The sequence below is a fragment of the Berghia stephanieae genome, chromosome 13, assembly GCF_034508935.2.
Source record: "Berghia stephanieae isolate SIO BIC M18660-M18661 chromosome 13, UCSD_Bste_1.3, whole genome shotgun sequence".
Classification (NCBI taxonomy): domain Eukaryota; kingdom Metazoa; phylum Mollusca; class Gastropoda; order Nudibranchia; family Aeolidiidae; genus Berghia; species Berghia stephanieae.
The window spans coordinates 10,188,918-10,200,674 of record NC_088372.1 but is presented as its reverse complement, the minus strand read 5'-3'; the positions used below and the strand labels follow the sequence as shown (position 1 = coordinate 10,200,674).

Here is an 11,757-nt window from a genome sequence, read left to right as displayed (position 1 = left end):
CGACGACCCTGGCGACACGAACGCGGTATTATTTGGCTCGGCGGCAGACCGCTTCGCCATTGACGGGACTGATTGGGACTCGACATTAGGATAATAGTGTGGCGCCCGGGATAGGGCTGCTATTCAGGCACCGGGTTTGGATCAAATTTAGTCACACACCGGGGCGAGCAGCTCATGTGGCTCGTTGGCTCGATATCCGGGATGGTCTTGTGACGGTCGACCGGGATTTACACCTTTGCCCTCCCGTGTGCCTCAAGCCCCCTCACCACTGCAAGGTAAAGATCCACGAGGGGGTACCTACTGCGAATAGTCGATAGCGCTCGTTTTCGTTATTCACTACTGCGAATAGTGATTTTATCTATTCGCAGTGGTACTGGCAATGTTGCCAGGTTGGATTTTCCGCCAAAATGGCGGAGTTTTATCAGTATGGCGTGGGCGTGGGTTAACCGAATGTGAAAGCAATATCCAACAGTCTTCATGCCTTAAAAAAAGGTAATAGTTGTAAATAGATGAGAAACGTTTAGTAACAATTGTTGATTATTAGTGTTTTAAATCAAATGATGGATTTGGGGCAAATGTGAAGTAGGATAAAGTTGCCGGGATTTTTGCAAATGCACCTGGCAAAATTTCACTGACCAACTGTAGACTGTAGCCTATTTAAGCCTATTTATTTTGTTCAAAATGGCGTTTTGTCGAAGTTGTTGAACGAATGGCTTGAAGTTAAATGACAGTGTGTTAGTTTGAGAAGGAAAGAAAAGGAGGGATATTGAAACATTTTGTGTGACTTAGAATTAATTGAGATTTTGTACATTTCTACTTTTCCTTCAAGTCTGAAACTTGACAAGATCGTGTTTTGTTTTTGTTACTCCATGAAAATTTCCCCGTCCCCACCTCTCCGACTTGATCATTCGTTCACATATCAGCTTATCTGTCAGATTACTTTAATGAGAATAGTTCCGTCACCGTTTATTGTATTATTTACAGACAGTTAAATATATTTTATAAAGTTCAAGGAATCTCTCTCTCTCTCTTAGCGTTCATAAAGACAAAACTGAAATTTTATTATGTGGTACACCCTCTTAATTATTAATATCAGGAACTGCATAGTATTTCTATTTCAAACAGCCACGTCTCCCTGACAGATACAGCTAAAAATCTTGGTTTTGTACCGGACGACTGTAAGTCTGGATCATCGATTAACCAGATGGTGAGGACCAGGAATTTTGAATTAAACAGATTGCAAAGAATGAAACGGTTTCTCCAATCTAACCAGCTTAAACTTAAAGCACGTGTCTGTGCTCTCATTCTTTCACGCATCGACTATAGTAATTCGCTGTTGGTGGGCCTTCCTGACAAGAAAGTTGACAAACTCCAAAAGCTACCGAACAGGGCGGCCAGAATGGTTCCGAGCCAGAATCGAATACAAAATTGCCCATTTTTCTTTCAACTTAGTTTGAGACCACCTAAAAGTCTCACCCAGACACCACCACAAGATCCCACTAAGAGGAATACATTGTTTTTGTTTGTTTGTTTTAAGGGGTTTTACGGCGCTTGCAACACATTTCGGTCATATCAGCGCCAGTAAAAAGGTAGAAATTTGGATAGTAAACACATTCTAGAAGTACAATTAAAATGACTGGAGGAAAAAGTAAGATAAAGGCGAATGGTTCAAATAGGGAACAAATGTAAATTCGAAGAGCACACTATCAATGTACTTAGTTTGAGATCACCTAAAAGTTTCACCAAGACTAAGAGGAATTCACTCAAACTCAAATATTTACAAATCATAGGTTAAAACTGAAAAAAATAACAGTAGATACAGAGAGATGATTTACAAGGAAATAAATACAATCTCCCAAACTATAACTATACATTCTACTGTTTCTCAGCCAAGAACTCCGGCCAGGTCAGGACAAAACTGAGTAATCTTATTCCAAGCCAAACACAGAAAGTTTGTTTTGTTTTGAAGGGTTTTACGGCGCTTGCGACACATTCAGGTCATATCAGCGCCAGTAAAAAGGAAGAAAATGGGATAGTAAAAAGTTCTAGAATTACAATTAATAAAGCACCCAAGAAAAGGTAAGACAAAGGGGAATTGGTTCAAATAGGAAACAGATGTAGATTCCAAGAGCACACTATCAACGTACTTAGTTTGAGATCACCTAAAAGTCTCCAGACACCAGCACAGGTCCCCACTAAGAGGAATACACTCAAATGTTTACAAATCATGTTAAAAATTAAAAGAGTAACAGTACATAACAGAGAGATGATTTACAAGGAAATTTGTTTTTAGTTTTTTAAGGGTTTTACGGCGCTTGCAACACATTTAGGTTATATCAGCGCCAGTAAAAAGGAAGAAAATGGGATAGTAAAAAGTTCTAGAATTACAATTAAAGCACCCAAGAAAAAGTAAGACAAAGGGGAACTGAGAACAAATAGGGATCAGATGTAGATTCCAAGAGCATACCACCAATGTACTTAGTTTGAAATCACCTACAAGTCTCATCCAGACACAAGCACAAAATCCAACAAAGAGGAATACTCTCAAATGCTTACATTATACATTCAAAATAAAAATAATAATACATAACAGAGAGATGATTTACAAGGAAAAAAATATCATCTCCCAAAACAATAACTATGCATTTGACTGTTTCCCTCCCAGCTAGGACTCCGGCCAGAGCCAGGACAAAACTAAGTAATCTCATTCCAAGACAAAGACAGAAAGCATGTTGGAAAACAGTTATAAGGGGATAGAAGACACAGTATGTACCTCCCTGCCCGCTATGGGAGGTCAGGATCCCCACCCAGGTTTTACAAGGAAAAAAATATCATCTCCCAAAACTAGAACTATAGGTACATTCGACTGTTTCCCTCTCAGCCAAGGACTCCGTCCAAGGTCAGGACAAAACCAAGCAATCTCATTCCAAGACAAAGACAGAAAGCAATAGGAAAACAGATAAGAGGGGATAGAAGACAAAGCAAGTATCTCCCTGCCCGCTATGGGAGGTAGGAACCCCACCCAGGAACACAGAAAGCAAATTTGGAAAACATGTATAGGGGATAGAAGACACAGCAAGCACCTGCTTGCCCATCATGGGAGGTCGGGAACCCCACCCAGGGACCAGGGCAAAACCAAGTATGTAATCACATTCCAAGACAAAAACAGAAAATAAAGTTGGAAAACAGATATAGGGGGATAGAAGACAACAAGTGACCTCCCTGCCCACATGGGAGGCCAAAATGCAAACTCGGAAAACAAATTAATGGGGATAGAAGACACAGCAAGTGCTCTGCCCACTATGGTAGATAAAAACTAACTTCTTACAACGCACTACCATTACTTAACAACAAATTCAATGAATGAAATCACAGGTTGCATAGTACACAGTTCATCTAATTTATTGTTATTTTCATAATCATCATGAACAAACACATTCGGGACACATAATCATTAATCAATAATTAACAAAATACTCATTTCCCTTCATCCAAATGATTAATGTGTTATTCCACAACCAATAACATAAGTGTGTTTCCATCAACACGTGTGTAACAGAAACCCACACATATCTTAGAAAAGACAAAAAGACCACGCATAGGAAATAGATGAAGGGTTCAACTCCAGACATGTCGAGGATCACTAGCATGATAAAAACAAAATTTCATCCCTCAAGTTTGGTCTTGGATCTATTTCTTCTAAAAATAACATTTTCAAACATTTTCTTCTAAAACGTATTGAAAGAAATGTGAATTTGGTCAATTATGAACTTCAAAAAAGCCAGTATATAAAACGTGGATGTATCTTAAAAGCATTACAAATCTGAAAACAGACCATGTTGTCAGTAAAAATACTCACCTTAAAAAATTGGCTTCAGTACAGTACCAAAGAACAGAGTGAATAGAAAAAAAATATAGACCAGAATGTGTGAGACAGAAAAAAAAAAATATCTGAAAATTTGATTTTATCGTTATGCCCAACAGGTCTGGATGTATGTTTTAAAACATTATTGTGCACATGTTATATTTCAAGAAAAAAAATTGTGGCACATATTTAGAGACAAAGTTTATGTCTGGAATGAACATATAAAAACAAAACTTGCTTTTATTTTTGTAAGTAAAAGAATAACTCAATCATACAGGGGACTGAGCCTGAAATTCAATTTCAAATGTCAAAATTTTGCTAAACTGGACAATAGGAAGCGCACTATGCTTAAATTGTTTGTTTTGGGGGTCTTTACAGAGCTTGTAAAACTTTTAGGTTATTTGAGCGCCAGTAAAAAGGAAAACGATAGAAGACAGGATGTAGATCTGAAGTAAAAAGCACCAAAGAAAAAGCTAGACAAAGGGGACTGTTTATGTTTTTAAGGATTTTACAGCCCTTGTATATAGATTACTTCATTGTCAGTAAAAAAAAAAATGAGTAGAAAATTGAATAGTAAAAAACTGTTGACTTATAATTAAAACCACATGAGCAAAAGAAAGATGAAGGGGAATGGTTCAAATAGGTAGCTGATGCAGATTACGTTAGCACACTATACTTAGTTTGAGATCACCTAAAAGTTTCATCCAGACACAAGCACTAGTACAGGAATACACTCAAATGTCTAAAAGGACAAACCAAGTATTCTCATTCCAAGACAAGGACAGAAAGTAAGTTGGAAGTAGGGGGATAGAAATAGAAGACACAACTAGTGCCCACTACGGGGGGACAACAACCCCAACCAGAAAGGGGACTGATTCAAATAGGGAACGGAAGATTCTACGAGCAATCCATCAATATTTCCTATATTATGGCGCAAATCCACTAAACAAGCACTTTACAAGCCAACAGCAACACTAAACATATAGGACAAGACCTATGTCCCACCAAGCAACAAGCAAAGGATTCTACTCAAATGTTGACCAATTCAAAACTAATTATTAATAAGAACTGGCACTGGCACCCATGGACTCATATTATCATAAGCGGTTTTCAGCAGTAATCAAGAGATACAAAATATCCACAATAAAGCACTTTGAAAACAGAAATGAACACATCGATGTTGAAATTGAAAGAGAAACAAGTGCGTCATTTGTTACGAAATATTGCGAGATATTTCAACATCCAATCATCAGTTACGAAAAAAAATTAAAAAATTGAATGAGTTGGGAGACAGAATCATGTTCATTCATCCCTTTGGCCCATAAAACTTCCATCACATTCAATCTAATTAATCAAGATTAATACAGAAAAACCCATTTTAATCAGAAATTCAAGGTTCCTACAGTTTAGACATATTTGGTTCTTAGCAAAGAAAAAAAAAAAATAAAATACACATAAAAGAAAAAGGAGGGAGAGAAGCCTGCTACAGATAATTAATCTGTATATTTTGAGGACAAAAAATCTAAATTTGATGACACAAAAAAACTTATCGACGAAGATGTTCATCCTTATTTCCAAAAATTTTTTCATGATTAGAAACGATATAGATAAGCTCAATCTGGTCGCATATCAAACGCTTACAAAAATAACAATATCTCAATCTAGAGTTTTAAAAATCCAACTTTGATCATCTGTTGTTTGTAGATAATAAACGGAGGAAAGTCTTTTCTTTTCTAGAGACACAAATTTGAGTACATCATTGGAAAAATAAGAATAAATAACAACATTTCAAATTGTTTTCAGTTTATCACTTTAATCCATCTTATTTTTATGGCCCAACATTTGTTGGTTTAATAGGGTTTAACTGCTACTGCACATCAATAATAACAAAATAAACTGGAACAGGGATAAAATTAGGGTTTTAATGGGGCTCTGATATGAACTGAACATTAACCTTTAAGATTTTATCAATCACTTTGACATTCAAAACATAAACTTTAACAAAATCACATAGTAAACATATCAAGTATAGTATGTATGTAAAACTGGTCTTATCATATACTCATTACAATATTATCACAATTTAAATTCGGTGGCTCCACCTATACAAGATCTTGACAGCTATACATTTTCTATCGGTAGACACTACTATAGTTCTCAATAACCCCAAAACTAATTCCCAGCAAAACACTACTACATATTTTGACTAGAAAACATTTTCTTCAGTCAAGTGAAATGAAAATGACTCACGACGAATAAAAAAAAAAATTATTCCTGAGACTTCAAAATATTGTATTTCAATTGTTTGCGGATGAAGAAAGATTGACAAAGTATTTTTCATTTCTTAATACAACATTAATGTCAAATTGAAAACCTGACTATTTCATTTTAGAAATGGCCATAACACAAACAATCATGAAATTGAAATCATGATATGACCCTGCCTTCAGTAATTTCTATTATCAAATGTGACCAACATTATCAACTTGGTATTATGTCAGAAAGTACTTGATGAAAAATATTTGGGAGATTCAATATATTTTGAAGGTAAACAAAAACTCATTCTCACTCAATGAAGGAATCTATTTGAACTTAAAATGTTACAAACTTAATCCAAAATTCAATTTTATTCATCGTGTTTAGATCAGACATAAAATCGTTTTGAGATGATCCGCCATAAATAAGAAAATCATGGAAAGAAGGGCTGAAACTTGAAAATCTCATGTCAACATTTGGTAAGCGTAAACTTATAATTGACATGTGCATCACATTTAATTTGAATTCCACTCTCTGAACCAAGGAAATTTCTGTCCGGTATTGCAAATCTGCTTCCATTTCTGAAAAGAGTGTCAGGGCCATTTTTGCTTCATTTTACTGAAACCAATAATCGGAAAGAAAAAAAAAAAAAAAAGTTTAAACCGGACTTTTTTGAGTTACCTATATCATGAAACTATAAATCCAAGATAAACCGGAGAGCCAGCACCCATGAAGAGAAAAAAATTATTAAATTGCATTTAATTAACCCTAAATGATATCAATGACATGATTTGATTTAATATTATCAACATCACATGGCCAGTTACAAAATATATCAACATATTGACACACATAAACTATCACATACAATCCATAACTTAACTATTCAAAACTACATTATGTTAACAATAAAATAATAACATATTGCAACATGACACAACTCTTATCCATAACAAAATCAACCTACATAATTATTCAACATTACAAATTTCCCCAAGAAAAATCAAATAAAAAGCATTAACATATTGCAACATACCACGTTATCCATAGAAAAAATCACACTACACACTGTACAAACGATAACCCATTTGCAATTTGGCAGCTTCGTCAACACCCAAAATAAAAACTGTCAGTATCAACACAAACAAAATCATCACCGATGTCGATAAATAGGCAATGACTAACCATAAACACCTATCATGGGACTTAAAGCTGTCAATATTTATCCAAGAAAAGACATTTTGCTTTCTTAATATTTTCAAATAAAATAAAATAAAAAAATACGAGAGAAAAAAAAATCCACCCAAAATGCATAATTCCTCATCCTTTGAAAAATATATGACCCAGTCTCAAAACAGTCTAATGTCAGGGTGAACCTGATAGCAGGGATGGGGACTAACTTTGAATTATTTTTTAAAATCAGCATGGTGTATCAAAAACAAACTAAACAAAACAAAAACAAAAAATTCGCAAAATCTCTACCCCTGTTCAATTTTCGGCTAAAAGATTGGGATCTAAGCCAAAGTCATCATGGAGAAGAGTGATTTTTTTCCTTCAAAGTCAATCAAGTTGAACTTGTTAATTGCATTCAGTCTTGATTTAAAGCTTTATTTATTTGATCTATTTCATTCAGACAGACAAATCAGGTCAGAAATAATTTGTCACAATGGTCCATCGTCCAGCTGGTGCTATTGTCAGCAATTTGGTCAAGTCTATTAATAACATTAACAAAAGAAAGTCTTTATATTTGATGTGCATGGCAACGCATATCACCAGGCAAAAACAATCATCCATAACCTGGCTGGCTGGTTTTACTAAACACATTTCAAATGGCAGTTTGTTTTGGTTTGGTTATTTATAAAAGGCCCAGTCATTATACAACTTAACAACTATCAAAATTACATCCACAATATCCAATTCAGTCAGAATTTTGTTTGGGTATTTTTTTTTTCTCGCTTCTCTTATCAAAAAAGGCCTCAAAACAACTCAATGACCCCAAGCAACTTTGAATCCAACATGAGAGACCTTGTGATGACAAAGACAACCCAACAAGACAACATTACTATATAACCGTTATTCCTATTTACCATTAAACCATAATCATCCTCTCATCGTCTGGGTTATGCGGTGACAACAAAATAGGTTTCATTGCTATACATCTACCTCGGTTGATGGATGTGAGGTGTATTCTGGGAATGGGACATTTGCTTAGGTCTATTCTCGTGAGCTGGCCTGGGTTTCTCGTGATAACTCTTGACAGCCTCTGGGGGGAAGTCCTTGTCTCCCTGAATATGAAAAAAAAAAAAGGTTCATAAAACGACAAAATTAACGAATTAACAAAAAAAACGACAGAAACGTAACAAAATTTGTACTACGAAAAAAAAAAAAAAAAAAAAAAAAGTTATATTTTATGACCAAGGCTCAAAAGTCGAAAAAAAAAAAATCTTTATGTAAGGAATCCAATAACAAATGTTTCTTCTGTAAAAAAAAAAAAAAAAAAAGGAGCATTTATATCATCACTTAACAAGCTCAAAAGCGCTTTATAAGGGATCCCTAGCCAACAGCAAAACCTCATATGTAGGATGAAATATGACACCTGTAAAGCAATATTACAATTTTTTTCTTTCCGAAAAAGACAATACTGTTGACGACCAGGACCTCATTTTACACCTGAATACTGTGAGAAAATGTGAGTTAAGAGCTCAAGAATGCATTGCTAAGAGCTGGTATCTAAACCCCAACCTTTCGGTCCAAAGCAAGTGTCAAACCACGTGACCACATAGCCGCACTACAAAGAGATAACTCCATAACAAAAGTATGACAAGTTATAAACAGACTAACTTGCTAAGTTTTCAGAGAGATAATGCAAATGTTGCTGCTTAAAGCTCGAAGAAATAAATAATAAGAAAATGGAGTATTCAATTTAATTTACAAAAACAGAAGAGTTCACATTGGGCTTTCCTTTTATCAACAAAATAAGATATCTATTCCATATTACTATAGTTGAAAACAACTTTTCAAAGATGAAATTCAAGAAAATTTCAGGGCAAGATTTAGAGGAGAAGCGAGTGGTGATCGTGAAGATTAATAATTAATGATTTTTCAGAGAATGTAAGAGATTTCCTTATAAAATTGGGAGAGTTGGCAGGTCAGAAAGTTAAAAGGACGGCACTACCAGTAGCTCTCATAGGGATTTACTACTCATTGCTTGTTTGCCACCTTCCAACAGCTCGTAAAATAAATCTCCAATTTGTACCAAAACATGGTCCCATTATGACTGTAAACTCACCTTGGTAACAGCACCTGCTATCACCAGACCTTTGCCAGATTTATCCTTCGGAGGACTCCTGAAATGAAATAGATAAGCAGACGAATACATTTTAAAACTCAAAAACTTGGGTCAGATTTAAGGTTTTTAAGATTTTCATCATTGAAAAATCATATTCAGGAATGTTTGGTGGTGGTTGGTGTAGCAGTGACGGTTGTGATGATGATGTGGTGATATTTATAGTAGTTGTGGCAGGGATAATGATGTGGTGGTTTTTGGTTTAGTATTAACTAGAGATGATATGGTGGAGACTGTTGTAGCAGTGGCAGTAGAGATGATAATGATGAGGTCGTTTTGGTGGTGGGGATCATGAGCAGGTGGTGGTGATAAGGATGATGATGATGATGTCATATTCATGATTGCATAAATTTCTTAATTTCAGGTGATTATATAATGGTCGCTCTCTTAAAATTTCCGGAACACTAGGCATGCCTGCTTGACTCTTTCGTAATTGTTTCCCACCAGTTGGGTGGTTATATTGGTTTGTGTGGTGATACAACTGAACTGGCAGACAAAACAAGTGAAAATTTTTTCCCAAGTGGGTGATTGTTTTGTTTTTAAGTTTTCATGGGGTTTACAGCGCTTGCAACACATTTAGGCCATTTTAGCACCAGTAAAGAGGAAGAAAATGGGATAGACAAAATTTCTAAATTTTAACACCAAAAGCACACAAGGAAAAAGTAGGACAAAGGGGAATGGTTCAAATAGAGAACAGATTAAAATTCCAAGAACACTCTCACTATCAGTGTGCTTTAGCTTGAGATCACCTAAAAGTCTCATCCAGACACAAGTACAGTCTCCCACCAAAAGGAACACACACCAATGATTACATCATATGTTCAAAACAATATAACGGTATATAACAGAGAGATGATTTATAATATAAGGAAAAAAATATCATCTCCCAAAAATGCTAACTATACATTTGACTGTTCCCCTCCCAGCCAAGGATTCTGAACAGGGAAATGAAAAAAACCAAGCACTCCAAGACAAAGACAGAAAGCAACTCAGAAAAAAAGAGGATAGAATACACAGCAACCATGGAAGGTTAAAAGACCCCACCCATACGCGAGTGATTATTCATTAAAGGTTATACAGGTTTTGTATGTCGGCATGATAGACCTGATAGGCTAGGCAAAACAAGGATTTAAAATTTTCATTAAAGGTTGCACAGGTTTTGTGTTTTGGGACTATAGATCTGGCAGGCAGAAAAGTGATAATTTTACCTAAAACTAAAAGCATAGCATCAACCAACATTAATAAAATGCAGTTCCATACTATATGGGGTGAACAAGGCTTCTAAGTCTTATATTTCAATACATCATCTCATCAGGCCATCATGGAACAAAATTCCCATGTATTAATTCTTTTAAAAAATTCTCCAATAATAAAGGTCGAAGCAACACAAAATAAAATTATGAGGATAAATACTACTTCTTACCCAACTCCATATTCTTCCTTTTCCTCAGCAGTCATTGCTGGTGGTTCCTTCTCACCCTCCTTCTTGTGTTGAACAATTCGCATCCCTCCAACCTTGGCTGAAAATTTATGTAATTTAATACAATTATTATTAATTATTAATGGTATTAGCGTTATCATTATTGTAGTTGGTGGTAGTGATGATGATGATGTGGCGCTGGTTGTTGTAGTGAAGGTAGTGACGATGATATGGTGTTGGTCGTAGTAGGGGTGGTAGGGTAGTGATGATGATTAGTGGTGTTATAAGTAATGATGATGTGTTGGTAGTGAAGATGGTGTGGTGGTGTAAGGGGATAGAAGACACAGCAAGCGAACTCCTGCCCACCATGGGAGGGTCTTGAAAGTTTGTTTTATAAGATATAAATTGTTAAAAATTAATTTTCCCAACTACCCTTGGATTTTCAAACGGTTTTTGACTTAATTTGTACTGCTTTTACAACACTTAATTATTGTATCTATTATCAACCTCTCTGTCCAACTTTTCATTTCTAAGTTTGATTACTCCTGTTTTATACATTGTAATATTTTGTTTCATTCAAATTTCAATATTTATCGTTCTTCCAGTCAAATTGAGTTTTGTTTTCTTATAATTATAATCAAATCTATTCATTGGTTAGACAGTTGTGCTATGATGGGAGTCATAAGTTGCGCTACGTTTCCCTTGTTGTTCGTACCATTCAATATCAAAGTTTGCTTTAACTAGCTAACGATCTCTTGTTATTAAGATGTCAGCTTATGATCTCGAATTTGTTGTGATTTTTTTTGTTTTTGTCTTTGCACAGTATAAAATCAATCTGGTTGTAAATGTAGAAGACTACTCCCATTTCCT

At 35.2% G+C, this 11,757-nt stretch overlaps 1 protein-coding gene across 1 annotated transcript in view; it reads right to left on the bottom strand.

The window, feature by feature from the left end:
• Window positions 1-3,376: 3,376 nt before the first annotated feature.
• The window catches only part of LOC144958518 (death-associated protein 1 homolog), an 11,093-nt gene continuing 2,712 nt past the window's right edge, over window positions 3,377-11,757 (bottom strand). Inside the window, exons 2-4 of the mRNA XM_078890542.1 lie at window positions 10,891-10,987; window positions 9,411-9,468; window positions 3,377-8,406 (exon numbers count right to left, since the gene is read on the bottom strand). Of these exons, the coding sequence (XP_078746668.1) occupies window positions 8,281-8,406; window positions 9,411-9,468; window positions 10,891-10,987 (281 nt within the window). The 3' untranslated portion in view covers window positions 3,377-8,280. The remainder of the gene's footprint in view (window positions 8,407-9,410; window positions 9,469-10,890; window positions 10,988-11,757) is intronic.